At 42.8% G+C, this 26,639-nt stretch overlaps 1 protein-coding gene across 5 annotated transcripts in view; it reads left to right on the top strand.

Annotated features, from left to right (window-relative positions):
• The first annotated feature begins 337 nt into the window (after positions 1-337).
• The window catches only part of GAB1 (GRB2 associated binding protein 1), a 93,648-nt gene continuing 67,346 nt past the window's right edge, over positions 338-26,639 (top strand). For 2 of the 5 annotated variants that reach the window (XM_077300205.1, XM_077300203.1), the window contains exon 1: positions 338-555. In XM_077300205.1, coding sequence (XP_077156320.1) covers positions 484-555 — 72 coding nt within the window. In that variant the 5' untranslated portion in view covers positions 338-483. Of the gene's footprint in view, positions 556-1,186; positions 1,242-26,639 lie in introns of all 5 variants that reach the window. The other 3 variants (XM_077300206.1, XM_077300204.1, XM_077300207.1) reach the window with 2 other exon arrangements.

Below are 26,639 nucleotides of genomic sequence, written 5' to 3'. Positions count from 1 at the left end.
CCTTGGCCCCGGAGAAGGCAGGGCGCACACGAGGCGGCCAAGAGCCCCGCCGCGCACTCCCTCTGGCCTCCTGCTCTCCAGATGGCCTTTGCGGAGAGGGCTTGCCAAGCGCCGCGGGAAGACACCTTCCGCGCCTCAGGCACCCAGAGCCTGCCCTGGCCAGCCTCCCCTGACTCCCGAGCGCCTCCCACCTCCGACCCAGGCCAGGCGACTGTGGCCGTGTGGGCGCCTAGTGCCGGTGTATATATAGGCAGCCCCCTCCCGCCCTCTCTTTCACGCTCTCCCTTTCCCGGCCGTCTCCTCCCCTTCCCTCCCTGCCTGCCTCTCTCCGTCCCTCCCTCTCCTCCCCCTTCCCCAGAGTAGCCGGAGGAGGCCGGAGCGGGCGGGCGGGCGCGGCGCTCCCGCTGGGTGCCAGGGTTGTGTCGGCCCAGCCGCGCCGCAGCTGCCGAGGGAAGCGTCCCCTGCGCGGGCTGTGGAGCAGCCATGAGCGGCGGGGAGGTGGTCTGCTCGGGCTGGCTCCGCAAGTCGCCGCCGGAGAAGAAGTTGAAACGCTACGTAAGTGCTTTGCGCCGCGCACGGCGGCTTCTCCGCGGGCGACGCGTCCCAGGCTCCCGGGCCCGCCTTGCGCTGGCTGCTGCCGTTGCCGTTGCCTTTGCGCGCCCGCGTCGCCCTTCCTTGTCGCTTTCAGGCTCCTTTCCCCCTCCCCCCCGCCCTTCGGGGGTCTCTCCGGACCGGCACCCCGGGAGGAAGACTGCTTCCCCCCCCCCCCCCCCCGAGAGCCGGCCTGCCTCCAAACTTCTTTTCCACCGCGCCTATTGCGCCAGGCGGGTTTCAGAGTTCTCTTGCAAAGTGCTTTGCGTGGACCAGCTTTCAACTTCGGAGCCTTGCCCGCAGACAGGGAGGGGAGACCGGGACACATTTTTCCAGTAGATTCTTCCAGGATACTTTTGTTGTTGTTGTCGTCGTCGTCGTCCTCTTACAATGTGTACAAAAGAAGGAAGGCGGCGGTTTAGTCTACAAAGCGGGTAACCTTTCGGGGGTAGCTGATCAGTACAAAAATGATGGAAGATCGGGCAGGAGCGATTTGGTCTTAGGAATTTCACCAATTAGTCTGTTTATGCTGATTTTTTTAAAATCACAAATCTCAACATGAATCTGAAGTTTGTGTTGCATTTTTCCCTTGTAGAAAGTACTTTGGTGTACAAAATGAGGCATGGCTGTCACGATCATCCAAGGTTCATGTATGTTGCTGAATCTACATGCTTGATGCATAGAAGTTGTTGCCAGTTCTGGCTTTTCACTGTATGTGCGTTTTGTAACATGCATGTTTAGGTGTGTTTGTTGCCAATTTACACATGCAGTAGACTTAGCCACCCCTGGAGAGTCTTGTCTGTACTGGGGGAATCCAGAGCATCCAAGTAATGCAGTGTTTGAGGAAGAATCTGGAAATGTATTTGTTTTTTAAATTCCAATTCCCCTTTTGCTCTCTGGAGTGTGTCAACCTTCTTGAATGACAATCTTAATACAGTTATCATTGGAAAAATAAACACTTTCCCTGACACTGATTCTTATTGTTTTTAAAGAATTTTTAACTTGCTCCAAAATATTGGTTCAGATTAGAGGATATATATATTGGCTTTTATTCTAGTGAGGATGTAAATAATTTGGTGCACTTTGATCCTCTTAGTGCCATTCTGACTGCTGGGGTTGGTACTTCTGGAGGTTATTTTTAAATCCCAAGCCTTCCTTCATCCAAAATTACACATTTTTACAATTCTTTTTCACAATTCCAGCTGAACACTTTTGAGGATAACGTTAGGCTGTGGCCACGCTGTCAGATCAGCAGACAAAACATCTCACAAACTGCACAGTCAGACTGTGGTCTGTGTTTCCACAGATACACCACTGTCATCCAAGTTCAATAAACACCACCCTTTAAAAATGCAGCAAACCTTTCACCTGCCTGTGTTGCCTTTTGTCTGGGTGACTGATCCTGACTAATGTTTGTCTCTGTTATGGTTGTCATTGGACTAGACAGTTTTTAAAATATATTTTTTGATACCCAGTGACACTGAGACTTCCAGATACTTGATATGATTAGGAATACCAAAGTGAGCAACTTGTGCAGTTTTTGAATAGTCAGTGATCTCCCCCCCCTTCCCTGTTCTGCCTCAGGTTAACTGATAACACTCTGTGCTGATAATAATCATGATGCTATTATTTACATGATTATTTATTTTTAAAAGAGCCAGGATAGAGTGAGACCCCCCCTTGGAAATATTACCTTAGACTTTGTTTATTGTCTTGATCGAAAATCCAATCTGAGATTGATGTGCTTGCTATTTCAAGGTAATTTTGTGATGAGCCCCATTTTTAAAAAATGGAGCCAGTATCAGCATCTTGAGGTAGGGGAAATTCAACTTATTACAGTTCATAGCAAGTATGAACAGTCAGCAGAAAAACTGAGTAACAGGATTGCTGGCATGTGCAGGCAGATCCAAGGCTATGATTTTGAGTTTGGGTTAGCAGTTCTAATTTAAAAAAAAATGGAAATAGCATACATAGCAGAGAAGCCAGTCAACAATGACCTGGTTGACATTTAAATCCCTCAGGTTATAGAGTAGAGTGAATGTCATCAACAGATACTCCTCTTTGCTTTAGCGAAAGACTAACAGGTTTCTTGTGGAGTGCATTTTTGTGGACTAGAGCCATCTGATAACATGGACTCCAGTCTACGAAAATGTGTGCCATGAGAAATCCATTGATGCTGCAGTGTTCTCTGTTTCTGACGTAGTTTGTATATCTGTCTGCAATTTATCTTCTGAATTGTATGCATAGCTGGGACCATTTCACTTCCTTTCCCCAAGCAGGTGCAGATTGCCGAGGAACTATGTGTCAGAAATCATTCTGCACAAATCAGTCATGCAGTTATTACCTTGTAAGTCAGCAAAGGTATCCTGTACTTCTTGAAGTTTTCTTTTTAACACTTTGTGGCTGCTTAGTGGTCTGGTTGCTTACTGATTTCCATTAGTGGTCACTGGGCAACAGACTTTCAGATACTCTAATCAGGAAGGAATAGCCTACCATTTGATTAGATAAGGTTGGGAAGGAAATGAGATGGTGAAACTTGTCTGTGACCAGGGAAGGAATACTATTTGATAAGGTGCTTTGTTTTGATTGTTCCAGGACCTGACTACATTCAATTTAATAAAATGGGGCTAATTTTAATCCTCCTTTCATTTTTCAAATATTTTCCACTGTACTTTTATTCAGCTTACTGTACTGTTTCTGATGTATTATCAGCAGGATTCCTGTACCTGTAGTGCCTTTCAGTTCAACTTTTATTTCGCTTTTGCCCTTCCTCATTCTCTTGCTGTTTGGCTTGCTAGAGCAGTGGTCCCCAACCCCTGGTGTGGGGACCGGTACCAGTCCGTAGATCAGTCAGTACCGGGCCGGGGCTCTTCCTCTTCCTCCTCCCTGGCTGCTGCCTCGGGGGCTGCCCTGCCACTCTGGCGCTGGCTCATCTTTGGTGCTCTCCGGTGGCCGCCATGGCTGGGGCTCCCCCTCAGTGTGGCATTGCGCAGCTGCTGCTGGCAGCGCCCCCCAGAGGACAGCGGGAAGTCAGGGGTGCCGGCAGGAAAGCAAGTGGAGCAGGGGTTCAGGCAGCGGCGATGTCCCTCGGCAAAAGACTACCCGCCCTGGGCCTAAGTAAAATTGTCAAGTGTTGACCAGTCCCCGGTGATAAAAAGGTTGGGGACCACTGTGCTAGAGAATTATTTTGATTTAAGCAAAGAAGATTCCTTTGCAAGCAGCATTTAAAAAACATAACAACCACCTTGCTGGTATCAGGCAATTAAAGTTAGTTTCTGCATTCTATTTTGGAAAACTTGACTTGGACATATAGAGAAGGTGTTTTTATTTTTTTGGAAAATGTTGCGAGCTTGCATAAGGAATGTCCCAACTATGGATTTCTATGAACTGCATTTGCCAGTTGAGTTGAAGTCATGGAATGTATCATGCATTAAAAGTAACTCAATGTGGTGTGTACTTTGATGCCAAAGAATCCATTAAGAACACAAGAAGAGTGCTGCTTGATCCTTACTGTGCAATCCTCTACAGAGTTATTCCTGTGTAAGCCTGTCAATTTCATTGGGCTTAGGCTGGAGTAGCTCTGGATAGAATTGCCCTGTAAGCACATCAGATGTTTCTGGGAAGTCCAGAAAAAGGGCATAAAGACAACCTCTTTCTCTTTCTTTCTCCTCCAGCAACTGGTGTGCAAAGCATATGCTCTGTGAACATGGTTACATTTGGGCAGCATTACTTAAATATTAACAAGCTAGGGACAATGCCAATTTGTGGGGCCAGTTTGGAAATCTCCCCCCCCCTCTAAATCCTCCTATCCTGGATTCTATCTCAATAGTTTAAACTATTTTTAAAGTGACTCCTAGCAATGCCTCTTGAAATATATTCAGACTTCTCTTAGGCTTGTTGTGTGTGTGGTGTGGAGTTCTTTAGCTTAATTTACAAAGTCCTAGCGTTCTGTAATTTATTTAAAACCATCTAACACAGTGGTTCTAATACATCTTGTGGTGAAGATTCTATAAATTAATTGTATGAAATGTAGCTATTAATTAATTTTCTTCCGTTCTGAATGTACTGCTTGTTAACTTAATTGAGTGCCCCTTAGTTCTAGCATTATTACAGAAGGAGAAAATGTCCTGTCATGTTTCTTCAAATTATGCATAATTTTATAAGCCTCTATCATGCATCCCCATAGCCATCTTTTTTTTCCTATGCTAAAAGCTGCCGATGGTTTAGACTTTCTCCTTTGGTGATGATCCCTTGATTGTTTTAGTTGTTTGAAAAAGATGCAGAAAGAAACTTACGTTTTTAGATGGGGAACTAGAACTATCCATTGGATTCCAAATGCAGTTGTACCACAGATTATGTACTAGCATTATGTCATTCTGTTTCCAATCCCTTCCATAATCAGCCATTCTGATGTGGGTATCTTCCATGTAAAAAAGGTAAAGGTATCCCCTGTGCAAGCACCGGGTCATGTCTGACCCTTGGAGTGACGCCCTCTAGCATTTTCATGGTGGACTGAATATGGGGTGGCTTGCCAGTGCCTTCCCCAGTCATTCCCGTTTACCCCCCAGCAAGCTGGGTACTCATTTTACCGACCTCGGAAGGATGGAAGGCTGAGTCAATCTTGAGCCGGCTGCTGGGATCGAACTCCCAGCCTCATGGGCAGAGCTTTCAGACTGCATGTCTGCTGCCTTTACCACCCTGCGCCACAAGAGGCTCTTATCTTCCATGTAGAATCTGAATAACATTTCTCTCTCCTTTTTAGCTATCCTTTTCATTACGGTATCATGAAACTGTGTCTCTAGTTTCCAGCTTCTGACATCTATAGATGTTTTTATTGTTTGCTTTTAATGTTCAGAGCATTGTGCTCCTCCTCCTTTTTTTGCTTGCTATATTGTCAGCTTATATTTGTTTTGTCAGAATTTGTGCTCACATTTTGTTTTTCTCATTTTCTTTCTTTTAAAGGAAGTCTTCTTGGCTTTTATTGCTTCCTTAATGTTATTCTTTATCTGTCATTGCGTGCTGTCGGATTTATTAATAGCTTTCCATGGAAGTTCCAGTAATTATAGTTTAAAACAAACTCTAACAATCCTGAAGAGACTTCACTCTTTTGAATCTTCCTTTTAACTAATTCCTTTATATAAATTTGCCCACATGGGACTTTGGAGCAACATTTTACTTGTATGTCTTTTACATCAGATGGCACAGTGGTCATTGGTCCATTGTTCAGAAACCTTTGTAACTCTCAACAAACTGGGAAATACGTGCCAGGGTTGCTTTCCCCTCCAGGCAGCTTCATGAGCTAACTGTACTAAGGCAAAACATTCATTCATTCTAGAAGTTTGTGTGTGTGGGGAGGGGGGGTTGTTGCTGAATATACATTTACTTATTCAGTACATTTGAATGTAACCATTATTACATCACTTTCTCTTTTTGCCATCTGTGTCTTGATTTCTTTCTCCGTTTCATGGTAGTCCTCAGTTTTGGGCAAAGGGGGCAAGAATATATTTGTGATTCTTTACTGGGGAGAGGCTTGTAGGTCCATGTACATTGCCAAGTTCTACAATCCCATGTTAAGGATCAGAAACGTTTACACCATCATTCTGGAGGGATGAGTTATCTCAGAACAACCCAACAACTGTTGGTTTTCCCCCAGCATGCCAGATCAAAAACTGCTGTATAGTCTTTGGGCAGTTAAGGTACTAGCTGTCTGATCCTACTCTTCAGCTCATTTAATTTTTGTGTTTTTTTGGGGGGGGGGGTTGTTTGTTTTGCATTTCAAACATTTTTCCTTTAGAGTTCCTGAAATTTGGCAATTTAAATTTGGTTTCCAAATTCCCTGGTGGTGTTAGTGTCAACAGGTACCACAACCACTGACTCCTACTTTACAATATCTAAAAACCTATCTGAGTGAGTTTTACATGCCCAGCCCAAAACCATCTTGCTGTGTTCCTAACCCAAATGTCACTCCCAGGCATGTTCCCTCCCCTTGAATGCATGCTATGCGTGAGAGGACATCACTTGAGAAATAGAGTTGGTTTCACAGTAATCTAGATTTACAAGCTGCTGGCATGGGAGTGAAACCACCCTATCTTGTCGCCAAATGTGTCTCTGTACTTCTTCTCTGGGTCATTCACGTTAGCTTGAGAACTTTCCCTAAGATCTAGGAGTTCCACATGCCCAGAACTTCTGCCCAGCAGGCAACTAGTCATACACAGAATACCATTGGTGAAATACACTGGATGGATCCCTCTGCTCCGGTACTGTATTTCTGGCTTTAGGATCCTCGTACAAACTTAGCAGATCGTGGGTGGCTCCTTTAATTTTGAGTTCAGAGAGTTAGTTTTGTGCCTTCAATGGCTCACCCGTGGGTCCATTGGACATGATGCAGCTTTGGTGGTTAATTGGTTTTTAAAACCAGAGAAAATCCCTTTGAGGATCAAAAGGCACTAAAAGGAGGAGGTAGAGAGGGGACACGTAGGAGGAAAAGAAGGAAGGGGGAAAAGGTATACAGTAGATATGTGGCTTTTTTGTTTAGTGCCGATCACAAATGTGGTTCTTCCCAAGTTATGGCATGAATACCATTGCTACTGTGGTCTTTATAAATGAGTCTTTACGCAAGAAAATCCTTTACACAAGCTTTCTTGACACTTCTGGAAGGGTTTATGTGAAGCTTGTTTTTCAGCTTGGTTTGTGAGACTGAGACAGAGCCTTTTTTGCCCTGTTATTCAAGTCATGCATATGCCAAAGTCTGCTGGCTTCCTTCCATTTCTTGTCAGTTTATTGCTGGAGTTCCCTGGCACTGTCCCTCTAAGTATATACCTGTGGCTATCACCCCCCCCCCCCAAGTATCTGTTGTAGCCTTTTACATAAAAGGACCTTATTTCAAGTGGGTATGTGGCTATGGCTAGCTTGTAGTCCCAAAAGTTTTCAGTCCAGCCAGATGACTTTGAGACTGTGGAATGTACAACTCTGCATGTGTGAACAAGATCGGGAGAGAAGTGATTAAAGGGTTGTCAAGAAACATGACTGTCTGATTCCATTTAAGTTCAACTAAGTTGACTTCTTCCATCCCTTTAGACTTCCCATAGACTGTTAAACCTTATGCTACAGTTACGTTACGTCTTCCCTTGTAGCTTTTTTTCAGTTCAACTCTTTCAAAATTAAACTCCCTTTCAAGGTTGGCTTCAATCTAGTCTAGGCTTAGCTGCAGCTTGTTGGGCTTACGTGCCACAATGGGAATGAGAAACAGGAAGTTGCTACAGAATCATCTTCTTAGGAATCACCTCTTAATGTGCCTTGCCCTTGGTTTAGCTTGAAATATTAAGGTCACACTTTCTTCACTGTACGTGGATGCCCGGATCTTTGCCCTACTTTCTCTCTGTACTGTTCCTGGGGTTCCTCTGTGTTGTCTGATGAAAATATATCCCAAGGATATGGTTGGAACTGTATTCTTGGGGCCTTTTCGCACAGGGATCTTTGTTGCAAATTGTTTGCGGAATGAAAAATCGCCATTTAAAATAGTGGAATTCGTCGTTATGCATACCTGCCTTTGTAGTGGAATCAGTTGCGTTTTTTAGCGTTTCCCACAGGCTTCCGGTCTCGGCAGAAATCGCTAGAAAGGAAGCGCTATTGCCAAGCTCGTCCCGCCCCTGGCCGTCAAGCAGCCAATGGGCAGCCATTAGCATGCTCCCAAACAGCCCCTTTCCCTTTAAGAAAGGTTTTTAAAAAAAAAAAACGACCCATAGCAACGAATCTAGGTAGATTCGTTGCTACGGAGAGACCCATCCAGCTGCCTAATGTGAGCTGTCGTTTGATTGTATGATCGTTTGCACGCTGCCTCGAGTGATAAAAAAAAATCCCCCCCCCCTCTCACGGGCCCGATTTTCGGCTGAATTTATTTGTAAAAAATAAAGGGACTTTATTTCAGCAAACGGGCTTTTCAGTGGTTTGTGCTTAGTGACTAAAGGTGAAGGACTGAAGCCAGGGAAGCCTCTAAACAGAAAGAGGCTCGCTGGTGCGTTTATCCCCGCTCGCTCGGAGAAAAAAAAATGGCGATCGCTTCGCCTAAAGTTTGGAGGAGAGAGCCAGGGGGAGGGACTTTGAAGAACCAGCAACAATGGTAACGCACAGGTCTTTAGCGCTACTGTTGCAGATTGGTTGCAGGAGTGTATCGCTATCCGGAGGGTGAATCCACTTTTCTGGATTCCCCTGAAAGCGCCACAACGAAGCGCTTTTTGCTGATTGGTTTCAGGATTGTTGCAGATTGTCTACGACGTCGTGGGTTATGGCAAATTAGTAGCGTTTCCAAATAGCAACCATTGTGCTACTTTGAAGCCGTGCGAAATGGCCCTCGGTCTTTGCTGTCCTTACTAGGGAGGCCTAGATGAGCCGGAATTGTAATTTTTTTTGGAGGTGTGATTGAGAGCAAAGAGAAGTAAAGTACTTTGGAGAAACAATCTATCAGGAACTTTGCTTTGTATAGCAGTGCTATCCAAGTTTAGTGGGGCTTATTGCATGAAAGCCCTGACCTGGATAGCCCAGGCTAGCCTGATCTTGTCTATCTCAATTCATAATTTTGGCCAGTCCTGATTAGTACTTGAATGGGGGACCACCGACGAATACCAGAGGCATAATGCAGAGGCCAGCAATAGCAAACCACCTCTGAATGTCTCTTGCCTTGAGAACCTCATGAGGTTGCCCCTCCCCCTCCCCAAAAAGAAGCATGAAGACATCTCTGTGGATTGGATTTGACACAATGAGCGTAAAATAATCTCGATTATGGAAATAACTATAGGCTGGTATTATTTTCGTCATGGAAATGTTTTTGACTGTTTGGTGCTATGACCTGGTGCTTATCTGGGACCTTTGGAATGTGCCATGTGTGTAAACAGGTGCAATTGCAGTTAGCTTTTTTTCTTAAAGAAATGGTACCTTCAAGCTTCTTGAGGATCTGATTTTCTTCCTTGTTCCGAACAGAAGAGTCATTTCTGATTTCAGATCTTTGCAACCGGATGACTTGTTCCTTTTCTCTGATACTTGAGAGCACTCTTTCTTTTCTGCTGGCTGCATGCAGTTTATTGGAGAGAAGTTTTGCCCTTGGGATAGAAATGTTTAGATTACAAATTGATGGGGGGGGGAATAAGAGACAAGAAAATGTTTTTCTTTTTATAGCACCCTACCGTTTCTACTGTGTAAATATTTTAATAGGCTACAGTAGATCTGACATTTAAGTTGCATAAAACTGTTGCTTGTTTGCTGAGAGGGCAGATTCCTTGATGCAGGAATAGCAGCTTTTGAGTGTTTTTGAAGACAGCATCACAGCACATTGGGGCAAAGGAGTAGCGTAAAGTGTTACTGTTTGTATGATTTTTGTGCCAAGGGAATTGGGTGATATCTACATGGGCTAATAGGTGATGTAGGATTCCATATTGGGTGTTGTTAATGAGGAACTACAGGCCTAGTTTATAGATGCTTTATTGATGCTTGGAGACTGTCAGCCAGGTGTGTGAACTGACACCATTATAACTTATTGGGGTTTATAGTAACATAGAATCATAGAGTTGGAAGGGGCCATACAGGCCATCTAGTCCAACCCCCTGCTCAACGCAGGATCAGCCCTAAGCATCCTTAAGCATCCAAGAAAAGTGTGTATCCAACCTTTGCTTGAAGACTGCCAGTGAGGGGGAGCTCATCACCTCCTTAGGCAGCCTATTCCACTGCTGAACTACTCTGACTGTAAAAAACTTTTTCCTGATATCTAGCCTATATCGTTGTACTTGAAGTTTAAACCCATTACTGCATGTCCTCTCCTCTGCAGCCAACAGAAACAGCATCCTGCCCTCCTCCAAGTGACAACCTTTCAGATACTTAAAGAGGGCTATCATGTCCCCTCTCAACCTCCTTTTATTCAGGCTGAACATTCCCAAGTCTCTCAACCTATCTTCATTGGGCTTGGTCCCAGATCATCTTCGTCGCTCTCCTCTGTACCCTTTCAATTTTATCTACGTCCTTCTTGAAGTGAGGCCTCCAGAACTGCACACAGTACTCCAGGTGTGGTCTGACCAGTGCCGTATACAATGTGACTATGACATCTTGTGATTTTGATGTGATGTCCCTGTTGATACAGCCCAAAATGGCATTTGCCTTTTTTACCACTGCATCACACTGCCTGCTCATGTTTAGTTTACAATCCACAAGTACCCCAAGGTCTCGTTCACACATAGTGTTACCTAGAAGTGTATCCCCCATCCAGTAGGCATGCTTTTCATTTTTCTGACCCAGATGCAGAACTTTACATTTATCTTTATTAAATTGCATCTTGTTCTCATTTGCTCATTTTTCCATTGTGTTCAGATCTCGTTGAACTCTGTCTCTATCTCCCGGAGTATTTGCCAGTCCTCCCAATTTGGTGTCATCTGCAAACTTGATGAGTAGTCCCTCCACTCCCTTATCTAGATCATTAATAAATATGTTAAAAAGTACCGGGCCAAGCACCGAGCCCTGAGGTGCCCCGCTACTCACCTCTCTCCAGTCTGATGAAACACCATTGACAACAACTCTTTGAGTGCGGTTCTCTAACCAATTCCCTACCCACTTAACTATCTGAAAATCCAGATTGCAGTCCTTCAATTTATCCATCAGAACATCATGGGGAACCTTGTCAACATGATTTTAAAGTTCCATGATCTGTAGTGATTTTGTATCTATAATGGGTTGGATCCAAGGAGTCTGTTTTGCTAGTGGGGATACATTCCTTGGTTTAGTGACTCAGGTGCCTCAATACATTCATTGACACAAAGCAGGCTTTTTGCACAAATGAAAGGTATCTCTGCTAGCAGAACCCAGTTTGCCAAATGTGCATATGTGATCCACTCTGAGGATGGAACTAATAGAGGCCAATGTAGATTCAGATTGGGGATAACTTACTGTGTGTGTGTGTGGGGGGGGGGAGTTAGGTTCTAGTACTGAAACTGCTTATTACTATCTACAGTAATAATCTAACAGAATTTAGAAAATCATTCACCGAGATCAGTTATGCATCTGTTAAATGATGGGAAATAAGTTCAGTAGGACTTGTTACTTTCTGTTTTGTTTGCTCAAGCCCTGCTTGTCCAAAGTCAAAGGCAAAGCCCTTTCTGGCTTCAGGAATAGGAATGCTTGGCGTCTACAATGGTATTATTTTAGCCTATATAACTGTTTATTTGTATTTAAAGATATATTTATATGCCTACTTTAAAGGTCTTCATTGTTTATAGAAGTATTACTTGGAGGAATTACAGTCAAGGTTGTGCAGGTTTAATTTTGTGTTTGGAAATAGAAAAGCAAACTTCGGTTACGGTATGAAGTTTAAAAATCTGATAGCTGAAATTTCCAAGTAAAATCTATTTCCCTATAATATCCTGCCTTTTCTGTCTAAAGGGAATGTTATAGCATTGTGGCTCTAACCTGTGTAGTCTTATCTCAGTAGACCTTAGAAGCTAAGCAGGGTTTTTGGACGGAGAAAGACTACGAAGACTGTTTCCCCAAGGAGGACTCCCCCAGCCATTACGTTGCTGTGTCCCCTGGTTTTTTGCCTTGGGATGACTCCTTGGACCTTCTTCCACATCCTCATGGGGGAACCTTTGTCCTCTTTCCCCTGTTTGCCCCCAAAATGATGCATGTGAGAAATAAGGGAAGGTGCCGACCAAACGTGGTGGTGGATGGGTGGGGTTGCCATTTCGTTATATTGGAGTTGTGTTGTAACATGATTGGCCATGCTTTTCTTTTTTTAATGGCAGAGAAGGTTGTGAGGGTAGATGATGGAAGTGATGCTCTGGGGGTGGGTGGGTAGGTGGGGGAACAATGGCTGGGGAAGCACGACTGCGGAAAACCCGACTTTCCCCGCTTCTGCATGGCCCAGCCCTGGCATACTCTATTGGACCCTGGATAAAAAAATGGAATGAGGATTTCTGAGCATTTTTTTGATTTAGGCCAACTAAGGGGGTAAGTCAGGACAGCCCTGAGACCGCCCCTGAAGGGGCCTGATTCTGTGCAGGAAAGATTTAAAAAAACCAAATGCAAACAAATAGAAATCAGAGCCTAATCAGTCATGCGGAAACTGTCCAGGAAATACCAAGGTCATTGCGCAAAGGCAGGCAATGGCAAACCACCTCTTGCTTTCAAACCCCAGGAGGCTACTATAAGTTGGCTGTGGCTTGACAACAAAACCAAAAAAGCCATTGTGAGTTTTTAAAAATGACTTGCTTTGAATGTTTGTCTATTTGTCTAACACTTGGTTGATTTGTTTTTGGTCCTTTGGAAAATTTATGCCCTGCCTTTCTACTTCAACAAGTATTTGCGGAAGTGTAGAAAGAAAGGCAATTACAATAAAATAATTGCTGGGGTCCAGGAAAACTAATTATGTTTGTTAGCTACTTGATTTGTTTTCAATATCTAGACTTTTCCAGTTTGGTTTTTCATTTATTAAGAGATAGTTAAAAAACAAAATACACCCATTGCTCCCCCCCCCCCAATGAGGATCCAGAGCAACTGATAGCATCATGCTTCCTATTCCACATTATCCTCATAACAACAATCTTGTAAGATATCTTAGGCTGAGAGACAGCAAATGGGTTCTGGTTCACGGAGCAAGGTACCATAGTGCAGTAAGGATTGCAGGATTGTTGTCAGTAAATCCTTAAGCAAAGCCTACACTTTGACAAATCCTTGAAAACTACAGAGAGCCAGTGCAATAAAACTTACAGGGCAGTTTTTTAAAATGATGTGTGGTGCTTGGGTTAGAGTACACAAGAGCCAGTTTCTGAGAGTTTCATTTTTGAATCAGTTTGCAGCCCTTTTCTCTGCATTGGCCAAACCACTTTTTAAAGTGTTTCGCAGGTCACTTTTGAAGGACTCTTGGGAAAATGTGGCAGAAGAATACGTATCCTCATACTTCTTTGAAAAGAAATGATGCAGTCGTTCATTTCAAGATTATTTTCTTATTTCATATGCAAGAAATAACATGCTGTACAATGAATTTTTTGTAAAAAGTCAGGTCTGAGGTCAGTACAGCTTGGGACGGCAGCTCTAATGACATCTTGATGACAATCTATGTGAGGAGCTTGTTGAAAGCATAACCTTAGATTGCTTCCCCCCCCCCCCCAAAGCCCTGTATTGGAAACAGGGAAAGGGAAAGACTTGATTTGGCATTGGAAATTCGTCCCTGTATATCTGGAAAACTGAGCTTCATACCCTATTAGTGAATGTATATGAATGCTAGGGAAAAATCCAGAGCTCCATCTGGGTAGAAGATGGTAAGTTGAATTGCACTTGTTAAATATGATTTCAATGCTTCATTTCAGGGAGCAGAAGGAAGGACACTTTGAGGCTGTTCAGCAGATGTCTGGTCTGTTGTGCTTTTCAGGTCCCCCCCCCCCTCACATTGATCTGACACAACATTCAAATCATACTTCCAAGCATTGGGAGCTTGAATTTTACAGTTGGAAAATCTCCATTACAGAACTTTGGCATGCATGTCTTTTTCCACTTCCGAATTATACTGTGAATGTTACTCTGGCTGTTAAGCTAATAATACTGACAGTCTCTGGGAAGAGAACTGATCTCTGGATCAGTGGGCCATGTCTTGAATCTGTGGCCAAGGTCCACTCATCCTGGGTTTTTTAAAACAAACTCTCTACTAGAAGTTGGGGAGAAATGAGAAGGAGAGCACTAGAATAGGAATTAGTTAGTAGGAATTATGAAGTAAAGAGATTTGAAAGGTAAATATGGTAAGAAATACTGTTAGCGCTCCAGAAGCCTAAACTCTCTGTTGAGAGGCAGGAAAGAACTGGGCAAGAGGTCCATCCTCTGCTAGTCACCGGAAGGGGAAAAAGTAGACCTGACTCCCTGAAAAGAGTGGTGAAACCCAAGGGTCTCTTCTGCCTCTGGGGGAGAACAATCTTTTCCCATGCACTGGGGGGTAAACCTTTTCTTTCACACAAACAGCCTCCCAATCTCAAACAACTCCTCACCCACAACAATGCAGCATCTCATGTGAACATGGACGCTGGTACTAGAGCTTGCAAGAAACCCAGATGCCAACTGTGTAGCCATATACATTCCAGTGCCACAGTTACTGGACCTAACAACATCACCTATACCATCAAAGGCCTATACACCTGCTCATCTTCCAAATTAGTATATGCCATCAAGTGCCAACAATGCCCCCCTGTTCTCTAAATAGGGCAAACAAGTCAAACCCTCTGCCAAAGAATTAATGGGCACAAGTCTGATATCAAAAACCACAAAATTGAAAAACCTGTAGGGGAGCACTTCAACCTTCCAGGATATTCAATAACGGACCTAAGAGTAGCTCTTGTATTGTAAAGGAACTTCAAGAACAGGCTAGAAATGCAAGTTATTACAAAACTCAGTACTATGACATACCCAGGACTCAACAGGGACAAAGGTTTTTTATCTCACTATTCATGCTAACCTTGTTCAACTTGTGTATCCATATTCCTCACTATTTATTTTATTTGTGATAATGTAACTGTAAGAGTAATGTAACTGTGAGTACCCAGCTTGCTGGGGGGTAAACGGTAATGACTGGGGAAGGCACTGGCAAACCACCCCGTATTGAGTCTGCCATGAAAACGCTGGAGGGCGTCACCCCAAGGGTCAGACATGACTCGGTGCTTGCACAGGGGATACCTTTACCTTTACCTTTAACTGTAAGATATTGAGTTTGACTCCCTGGCCTTGGGATAGTTACCAGCAATTCCCTGGGAGGAATGTTTCACAGTTGTATGGAGACAGATGGAGCAAGCAACATATGGGGAAGTGAGAACCTTTGATCACTAATAGAAGGCAGTTTGGTTTCTCACTGTGTTTTTGTAAAGTACACTGAATTCTAGGGGATTATTTGGCTGTTCTGACAAAGGATTATCATTGGCAGTATTTGGTTGTGACACAGTCTACTGATGTAACAGAATTAATTTTTGCTATATATTCCCTGTCATGTAAGAAGATCATAGTCTGACAAAGAGTGCTTGCACTCGAAAGCTCATGCCCTGAATAAAATTTTATTGGTCTTAAAGGTGCTACTGGACTCTGATTTTATTGTGCTACTTCAGACCGGCTTCCAATTTGAATTGATCCTGAGATGATTGTGCCCAGGGTGAAATAGAATGTGTGATACAGATGGGAATATGAAAAAGTGGAAGATGACAAACATGCCAAAGAAAGCATAAGACAAGGTGCACAAAATGCAACAAAGCCTGCTTGTGCCACTTGTACATGGTACTCTACTGTTGTTGTTTTTTAAAGAATCCTCTCCATATACCAACTAACCTAACATTCTCTAACACCTTGTTCACAACATGGAGAGAATTATATGTATGGAGAGAGAAGTCCTCTCTCTGTGAAAACCAGATATTCTAGCTGTTCTGCTGTGTTAATTTGGAAGGAATATACGATTAAAAACTAAAAGTGATCTTGTATAATGGAAGTTCAGTCTTCCAGAATGTAGGTACCGTTCAGAAGAAGACTTGTGACAAAGTAAACGAGAGGTACCCCAGCACTTGGGGTAGTTTCTTAAATTACTAGATACTTTTAAAACCATGCAAACAAGAGAATTATCAAATGATCACATATTGCAGTGCTGTAATTTGTTGTGGGGTGTACGTGCAGAGCTTTTCATTTGGAAAATGTAAAAATAAAGAGTAAAAAACATGAATCCCTTTTTGTTTTTGCATCAAGATTGAGAACTGGGGATAAACTGCAGATATGTAATTGGGGGAGATGTAATCAAAGTGTATGAGATGGTGGGAACATCTGCAAAATTCCTGCAAGTTCTCTTGGTAAGTTGGGAAATAGCATGCTTGAATGGATGTGTGTATCATAAGGTAAAGGTAAAGGTATCCCCTGTGCAAGCACTGAGTCATGTCTAACCCTTGGGGTGACGCCCTCTAGCGTTTTCATGGCAGACTCAATAGGGGGTGGTTTGCCAGTGCCTTCCCCAATCATTACCGTTTACCCCCCAGCAAGCTGGGTACTCATTTTACCGACCTCGGAAGGATGGAAGGCTGAGTCAACCTTGAGCTGGCTGCTGGGATCGAACTCCCAGCCTCATGGGCAGAGCTTCAGGCTGCACGTATGCTGCATTACCACTCTGCGCCACAAGAGGCTCTGTGTGTATCATACATATACAATATTATGAAAGATGCAGATATTGCAGAGGGCATCCTTCTGAATGGAAATTTCTGTGACAGAAAAAATGGTGAACACATGAAACTGCCTATATTGAGTTGGCTCATGGACTTTCAAGGTCAATATAGTCTGATTGGCAATGACTCTGTGAGGTTTCAGTCTGATTTCTTTCACATCACCTCCTAACTGATCCTTTTAAATGGATATGGCAGGGAGATGTAAACCTGGGACTTTCTGCATGCAAAACATATTCTCCCACTATGGTAGAAGAAGAAGAAGAAGAGTTGGTTTTTATATGCCGCTTCTTACTGCGGGAGGGCGGGGAGAGGGAATCAGGGCCAGTCCACGCGGCCGTGTGGGTGTGGCATGTGCGGGCGCAGCCCAACGAGCGGGCATGGCCCGCGGGGGCGCGGCCCGCCGACGCGGCCCGATGAGCGGGTGCGGTCCGCGGGGGCGCGGCCCAATGACCTGTCGGTCCCCAGCCTCAGAAAGGTTGGGGACCACTGATCTGTAGTATTATCCGCTACTATGCATGGGTGTGAAAGTTGGACAGTCAAGAAGGCTGACAGGAAGAAAGTTAATTCCTTTGAAATGTGCTGTTGGAGGACAGGTTGACAGGTACCGTGGACTGCTAAAAAGATAAACCAGAGAGTTCTAGATCAAAACAAGCTTGACTAAATGGAGATTTTCATGCTTTGGTCACAAAATGAGAGGATGCTGGGAAAGACAGTAATGCTAGAAAGAGTTAAGGCAGCAGGAAAAGAGGAAGACCCAACATAACTTGGTAGTGCTGGGAGGAGTGGGATATAATCAATAAAATGAAATTGAGTGACTCAGTAAAGGGAGCCCTGGCCCTCAGTTTGCAAGATCCGAGCAAGGAGGTCATGAATTTGCAGAATTCAAAACCGTATGTTGGAAGTGACTGGATGACACTTAACACACAAACAAGTCATAGTTTGGTCTATAAAAGCTACTTTGTGTTAAGTGATGTACAGTAGCAAGTATGACCTTAGAAGCAATTTTCCCTTATAGAAAGTGAAAGAATGATGAAACCTTGCATTTTAAAACATTACAATAGTACATCCTTCTGTTTCCACAGAATAAGGAGAAGGCGAGAACTAGTACAATGTATGTGCTGGATTTCATGAACTACATGGAAACAGGAAAGGAGAAAATATGCAGGAACTGTTTAAAGGATAGTAGCAGTAGAAAGTGTTTCAATTTTCCTAAGATCTGGAAGGTTGAGAATAAACTGGGCCCACAAATATAGTGTGATTTTATGTTTATGTTGTAAACCGACCTGAGACCTATTTGGAGAAGGGTGGTCTAAAAATTAAATAATAATAATAAATAATAATTTTTACTGTATTGGTAAACCGGTGCTGGGACTTCACCACATCAAACTTGAAATTGAGGTTCACATCACTGAGTGGACCTCTATGCATAATAGAATGCCCGGCCTTCTCTCTCTGTCTCTTTCTGTTTACTCAAGCCTTGCAGTCCTCCAGATGTCCATGGACTACAATTCCCAAGAGCCCCCTGCCAGCATTCGCTGGCAGGGGGCTCTTGGGAATTGTAGTCCATGGACATCTGGAGGGCCGCAGTTTGACTACCCCTGGTCTACAGTGTTTAGAGCTGCAGATGGTTCCAGACTGGCTGCTGCGGGCCTGTTCCTTTTCAGCCCCATCAGGCTCCTTCATTTGCCCAGTGATGACCTACAGCAGGAGTAGTCAACCTGTGGTCCTCCAGGTGTCCATGGACTTTGCGTTTGCTGGCAGGGGCTCATGGGAATTGTAGTCCATGGACATCTGGAGGACCACAGGTTGACTACCCCTGACCTACAGGATTTTCTGTTTCCTACATCCTTCCCAACATGGATCAGGTCCATGCTGCCTCTGTAGAAGTGCCTCTGGGGAACGAGGATGGCCAGTGCCATATAAGGAGTCTGGCAGTGTCAAGAGGCCATAGTACACTTGATAAATTGGATGCCAGCTCTGGGTCTCTGGCAAGGAGTGTTGAATTCTAGACTTATAAATATATGATTTGCAACTGATTGAAAATTTGATTATTGTGCAGACATTCTCTTAATCAATTTGAGGACCATCTTTGACTATGACTGGAGGGGGCAGTAAAGATAGACCATATGCAATCCAGTACAGATTTCCACAACCCAATGAATTTTTTGGCAGCTGCTTTAAAATGAGGAAATTGCATTGAAGCTCTCCAAAATTGAGAAATAGTCAGCTTGTTCCTTTGTGCATCGAAGTTATGAAAGTCTTAATTATATGATGACAAAACACATTTTGTAAAGGGCAACGTTGTAGTTGCTCTACCACTTGCTTGTTCGATCAAAAGTGGCTTCTCTAAAAAATGGAAGGAAAAGAAATGTGTCTTCAGAATAGAAATTATATGCTGAAATGCTACCTGTGATATTTTCTTGGAGTCCTACAAGTTTAATCTTGTTCTGCTGTGCACTAAGAGCTGCTTGAAGCTATTTCTTTTTGATATTTACATACCTGCTTTTCAACACAAGTGTTCTTAAAGCATGTTCTGAAGGAGAATGCGCATGTGTAGTTGCTACACTGCAAAACTTAAAAGTTAGCCAGCATACAAGAGTACTCTTCATGGCTGGAGGCAGTTCCAGGCCTGATGGGAAGGCTACATATCCGCTAACTTCCCTCTTTTTATAATCTCAGCAATTGCAGTTGGAAGCTGAAAACTGCATGTAGGAAACCATGCATGGTTGTTGCCCATGCTTCTGTTTCATTACATGTGCCAGGAAACAGTGATTCGCCTTAATTGTAGACCAGCAGAAGACTAGAAGATGAAAGACTATAGAACTTGCAGATTCCCTACCCAAGTTTTCCCTGAGACCTTCCTTGGAATGAAGGAACTTTCTCGAGTTATATAGTGATACCAAAAAGAAATGTGCACCCTTTTTGGGGGAATGAAACCCCAACTTGTCCAGTGCTTCCAGATTATTTAAAATTTGTAAATATTCCAACCTATTGAATATCTTTCTTTTTGGCCAGATACATTACCTTACCCCTTAATTAGTTGGTAGATTCTTAGATAATTGAACTGTCTGTGTAGAAATGCAGAGATGGAAACACCAATTTTTAGTCAGCTGTGATTTATTTTCTTCTAGAAGATCTTTTAATTTTCCATTGATTTCACATTTTCCAGTATGTTCACCCAATTACCATTTATTATATTTGCTATCTGGCAAGGATAAGGCTGCTGCTCTATCTATAGCTAGTTATTTCACTTCCACCTTGAAGAGTTGTCCAGAGGTATAATTAATTAATGCCTAAGTACATATTTTCACACAGAGGCTCTTTTTGCACTAGAACTGGAATTAATGGGGTTAGGTGGATGTACTCCCAGGATGTTAGTTCAGATGGGCAGTCCTGAGGTATGCATAGGAACACAAAAAGCAGGGAAAGCAGAGAGAACTGCTGGCTAGATAAGAAGGCAAGGCAGGAAAGAATTGAGAATTGGTGTTGACTTGTACAGTCATAGGATATAGCTGTGTAGGGGCAAGGGTAGAGCAAGGTAAGGGGCTTGTTGAGGTTAGTTGGGGCTGGAAATTTCACAATGTCTATGGAAACTTGATGACTAAGGGAACAGGACTCCTACAGATTTTGGACACACCCAGGTTTGTTGTCTTCAGAGTGCCTTAACACTCTGTTGTGTTAAAGTTGTGTACTCAACTTTAGTCTGGAATCTTGTACATGAACCAAAACAGTTTGTAAAATATTAATGGAAGTCTTGATGCGATGTAGTGTTGCTTTTTTAAAAAGTAAATCACTGACTTATGCTGGCAACTATTGTCTATAGTCAGTCGAGGCAACTTGTTACTCAAGTTGAAGTGTTTATAACTCGTGAGGAAAAACCTTTTTCTCAAACCATATAGCTTTTATAATTTGGTTATATGTGAAAACATTCAAATGTTAATTTTTGGCTAAAATGAATGGGAAAACCAAGAAGCATTTATAATGTGTCAGTGAGTCTTCAAATAACTGTCAGGATATATGGCCCACAGTTTCTCATCTTTTACCAAAGAGGAACTTTTCTTTGACCTTTTGGCCTTTTTTGGTTACAAAATGTAGCCCTGTTTTATTCAAGAAACATTTCACCAACAGAACTCATTGACATAGGAAGTTAGGACTTGATGATGCTTAAAGGAGTTGATTGGATTTTAGTTCTGGTAACAAATACTAGATCACTGGAGAAATAGAATAATTTACAAAGTGCTTTTGTGACTGGAAGCCTGGGGGGGGGGGGCTCTGTGTGGAATTGTGCCCAGATTTAAATGTGATAACTGTCATATAGCTTTCAAGTTTTTGCCAGACTCATGAATTATGTCAACAGGCATAGCTGTGCTATTGGTATCCTCCCCCTTTGTCTTTCAATATCATAGTGGGGGGGGGGGGGGGGGGGGTCAGAGATCAAGAATTGATTGATTTAAATATTTAGATCACATTTTTCTCCTTGCTAGTGCAGGGGAAGCAATTTACAACAAAGCAGAATTTCAGCTCCTTGGCTGGTACTAGATCCACTGGGCTAGTTCACTGAGGGCCACAGGACTGCAAGCCATGGGATAAGAGCAAAATGCTAACCACACTAGAGTCAGATCTGATGGAACCCAAACTACAACAGAGGAAGAAGAAGCCTAGCCCAGATTTTATACAACTGACCCAAATATGTTACCAGTCTACCTCATTGATTTGCCACTTTGATGCTAAAACTGGTTCTCTCTTTTGAAGCACTAATATGAGTGTGGTGTAGTGGTTAAGAGTGATGGCTTCTAATCTGGCAAACTGGATTTGATTCTCTGCTCCTCCACATGGAGCCAGCTGGGTGACGTTGGGCTCCTCACAGCCTGATGATGCTGTTCTGACTGAGTAGTCCTGTCAGAGCTCTCTCAGCCCCACCCTCTCACAAGGTGTCTGTTATGGGGAGAGGCAGGAAAGACTATTGTAAGCCACTTTGAGATTCCTTCAGGCAGTGCAAAGTGGGGTATAAAAACAACTCTTCTTCATTAGCAATTGTCAAAAACAAGATGATACGAAGCTGCATGCTGGTTCAGTCCAACGTTTATATTGTTAAAACAAATTATAATTTTCTTTCCACATCTTGATTGTTCAGTATGATAGCTCCTGTGTGGTCCTACTTTTCGGGTGGGCTTTTTTGGCTCAACCCATGAGGTTATGTTGTTGTTGTTAGGTCCAAAGTCGTGTCCAACCCATCGCGACCCCATGGACAATGATCCTCCAGGCCTTCCTGTCCTCTACCATTCCCCAGAGTCCATTTAAGTTTGCACCTACTGCTTCAGGGACTCCATCCAGCCACCTCATTCTCTGTCGTCCCCTTCTTCTTTTGCCCTCAATCGCTCCCAGCATTAGGCTCTTCTCCAGGGAGTCCTTCCTTCTCATGAGGTGGCCAAAGTATTTGAGTTTCATCTTCAGGATCTGGCCTTCTAAGGAGCAGTCAGGGCTGATCTCCTCTAGGACTGACTGGTTTGTTTGTCTTGCAGTCCAAGGGACTTGCAAGAGTCTTCTCCAGCACCAGAGTTCAAAAGCCTCAATTCTTTGACGCTCGGCCTTCCTTATGGTCCAACTTTCGCAGCCATACATTGCAACTGGGAATACCATAGCCTTGACTAAACGCACTTTTGTTGGCAGGGTGATGTCTCTGCTTTTTAGGATGCTGTCTAGATTTGCCATAGCTTTCCTCCCCAGGAGCAAGCGTCTTTTAATTTCTTTGCTGCAGTTCCCATCTGCAGTGATCTTGGAGCCCAGGAAAATAAAATCTGTCACTACCTCCATTTCTTCCCCATCTATTTGCCAGGAATGGAGAGGGCCGGATGCCATGATCTTTGTTTTCTTGATGTTGAGTTTCAAGCCAACTTTTGCCCTTTCCTTCTTCACCCGCATCAACAGGCTCTTTAGTTCCTCTTCACTTTCTGCCATTAGAGTGGTATCATCTGCATATCTGAGATTGTTGATATTTCTTCCTGCAATCTTGATCCCAATTTGTGACTCCTCTAATCTTGCCTTTCTTATGATGTGCTCCGCATACACGTTAAATAGGCAAGGCGACATCCCGAACTCCTTTCTCAATTTTGAACCAATCAGTGATTCCATGTTCAGTTCTCACTGTTGCTTCTTGACGTGCATATAAGTTTCTCAAGAGACAAATAAGATGCTCTGGTATTCCCATCTCTTTAAGAACTTGCCACAATTTGTTGTGCTCCACACAATCAAAGGCTTTAGCATAGTCAATGAAGCAGAAGTAGATGTTCTTCTGGAACTCCCTAGCTTTCTCCATGATCCAGCGTATGTTGGCAATTTGATCTCTAGTTCCTCTGCCTCTTCGAAATCCTGCCTGTACTTCTGGAAGTTCTCGGTCCACATATTGTTGGAGCCTAGCTTGTAAAATTTTGAGCATAACTTTGCTAGCATGAGAAATGAGTGCAATGGTGCGGTAGTTTGAACATTCTTTGGCATTGCCCTTCTTTGGGATTGGAATGTAAACTGACCTTTTCCAATCCTGTGGCCATTGTTGAGTTTTCCAAATTTGCTGGCATATTGAGTGTAGCACTTTTACTGCATCGTCTTTCAAGATTTTGAATAGTTCAACTGGAATGCTGTCACCACCACTAGCTTTATTGTTGCTCAGACTTCCTAAGGACCATTTGACTTCACATTCCAGGATGTCTGGCTCCAGGTCAGTAACTACACCATTGTGGTTATCAGGGATGTTAAGCTCACTCTTGTATAGTTCTTCTGTATAATTTTGCCACCTTTTTTAAATTTCTTCTGCTTCTGTGAGGTCCCTACCATTTTGGTCCCTTATCATACCCATCTTTGCATTTTCATGCATGAGGTTATGTTATGAGTTACCACATATGTGATTCCACATAGCATGCTGATAATCGCATCTGCTGTTGAACATAAAAGAACACAATGATTAATACTGCAGTTTGCTTAGTATAAAAATAAGATGAAAAAAGAGAAGGGTGTATTGAAGAAACTAACAAAAATCCTTGTATTGGCTTCAGATAGATTATACTAGTAGTTAAAATTTTATTATGGGAATGAAAAAAACTGTAATTGATCCTGGATGCTCTGCTTGAGCTGTGCTAGCCATCTGCTGGTTTGTAGGCTTAAACCCCCCAACATTGCTAAGAATTTTCATTTCTTGTGGATTATTTTGTTGTCTGAAATAATATCTAATAGGGAAAACAGTCTGAAAAACAAATGGAAAATACCACAGTGGTGGCCTCAGTTTGTGTACAAGGATGTCTGTTCAAATCCAGAAGAGAGAAACATTTAAGAGAACCATCAGAATACAGGATACAGGAAGTTGGGATTGGACAAACCTTGTAAAATTCATATCTGGAATCAAATATGAAGTATGTTTTTAGTCAATCAGTCCTTTGAGGAAGGTGCTAATAGAATTCCCCCTAGGCATAGTAACAAATAGCTCAGCCATGTCTTTTGAGAGAAAAGACATCTTGTAAAAATGAAATGCAGAGCTTGCATAACTAGTGGAAGGAGTTCCAGTTTGTATTTTCTAAGGTTGCAGTCCAAAGGCAAAACACATTCCTGGGAGTAAGCGCCTCCCACCACTACAATGGTATGTACTGAATAGGCCTGCTTTCTTTTTAGTGCCTCCTTTTTGGTAAAGTGTCTTAAAATATTGATCACTACAAAAGTCTGTCTGGAAAGCTTGGAAGGTTTGTGGTTTCTCAATAACACTGTAGATATTAAGTCAAATGGCCTTTGAGTAGTGGTGGATGTAATCACATAATGTGTAAACTTATCATTTTGAGAGGGCATTTTTGTTTTCTGTTGGTTTTACATTATTTGCATATGCAAGCATAAAAGATGAGGTTTAAATTTTCTCTATGCACTTTAGCGCAGTAAGTTTGGAAAAGATGAAAGTTCTAATACCTTACTGAGTTACAGATTACCATCTGCCTTTATTGTAATCTGCTGGAAGAAACTGCATTGTTGAATAATTTACTATATTAGATGAAAGTCATGAAAATTTAATGCCTGTATCTCTTATGGCTTTACAACATTTGTGTCTCTAGAAGATTTTTAAAAGCACGACAAAAGTGTAGAGAAGCAATTTCTTGATTTTTGATATGAATACTAGCTTCTTGGAACAGCTGATCTAGAGTGCAAAAACTGAGGAGTTGCTCTTAAATTCTAAATTAACAGCAAGTACCTGATGGTTCTTGTTGCATTGAGAAACAAACTGCATAAGAAACAGGGTAGTAAACAGTTTAGTTGGGATAACAGTGCCCCCTGTATGGAAACTACAGACATATTATGACTATGTGACCAAACTTTATCCAATTGTTAATCCTAGTAAGAAAATTATTTAAAAGGGAACAATATAAGCCTTTGCAAAATGATCGTAGAAATGTAGAGGCACCAAAGGTCAGCTGGTGAGAATACTTGTCCAAAGGTAGGACAATATATTAGAAGGCCCTTGAGGTCTTGAGTCAAGAAATTACTGATCTTTACAAAAGTACCTGTCATCTTGGTTCTCCATCTTCCTGGTATCTTTTCAGCATAGTGGAACAGCAGGTACTTCATTCTATTATGGATATTCTCTACAGGGTTGAAGCAGGGTTGAACCTCCCCTTTTGCCCTGTACTATCTCAAAAGTATAAGCTCTTAGTTGACAGCAGAGAGAATCACAAAATCATGGAATCATAGAGTTGGAAGGGGCCATACAGGCCATCTAGTCCAACCCCCTGCTCAACGCAGGATCAGCCTAAAGCAGTGGCTCTCAACCTGGGGGTCGAGACCCCTTTGGGGATTGAATGACCCTTTCACAGGGGTCTTGGCAGGGAGAGCAGCATGGCTGGGGGGGGGGCGGGGACTAGCTGCCACAACATGAGGAACTGTATTAAAGGGTTGTGGCATTAGGAAGGTTGAGAACCGCTGGCCTAATAAGTATCTGTTCAGCTGTTACTTAAAGACCACCTGTGAGAGGGAGTTTAACACCTCCCTAGGCAGTCTGTTCCACTGTTGAACTACTCTTGGCTGTGAAAATTCTTTTCCTGATATCTACTTAATAGTATTCTATACTACTATTCTAGTTTAAAGCCATTACTGCTGGTCTTAGCCTCCGATGCCAACAGAAATCATTCCCTGCCCTCTTCCAAGTTACAACCTTTCAAATACTTCCAATGTAGTAGCACTGATTGCTGCAAACTGGTGGGGCTGCATGGATGAATATGGTATTATGCCCAGTCTTGGATGAACTAAAGTACAATTGAGGGCCTTCTGTTCTGATTCTTGTTTGGGCCTAAAGAATAGTAGAATATTTTAAGGTGTAAACTTTTAAAAAGGAGGAAAAATGTGGTGAGGGCACATACAGAATCCAAGCTGGGATCTTATTTTTAAAGCCATCTCAGGCAGGTTCCTGGAGAAGCAGCATTAAAAATTTCTTAATAAGAATAATAAAAAACTTCCTCAAAGGAATACAAGGTTATACTTTTGAGTCTATTAACCTTAACTCAAAACCTTCTTATCGAGGTGGTTTCTCTGGCCTCCAAGTTCACCAAGACTTGTAGCAGCATTAGCATACATACATAGTTATGGCCTGGAAGAAATAGGCAAAGCTTTGGGCGATCTGTTACCATTCTGTTAGGAAACCCTCTTATAAATATGTAAATTGTTTCCGGGCCCCTTTGTCACATGAAGTGATATCTACCCCTGAGCCATATGTGCAGGTTGTTTGAAATTAAAATCCAGAGGGTTGGGTATTCCTCTCACATGCCAGTTCATATACTGACAGTTTGTACTTGTAAAACTATTTGAGGTCTTGCTTTC

The sequence above is a fragment of the Paroedura picta genome, chromosome 10 (genome assembly GCF_049243985.1).
Source record: "Paroedura picta isolate Pp20150507F chromosome 10, Ppicta_v3.0, whole genome shotgun sequence".
NCBI lineage: Eukaryota > Metazoa > Chordata > Lepidosauria > Squamata > Gekkonidae > Paroedura > Paroedura picta.
Note: the sequence above shows the minus strand (reverse complement) of the source record. Positions and strands in the feature narration are given on the sequence as shown.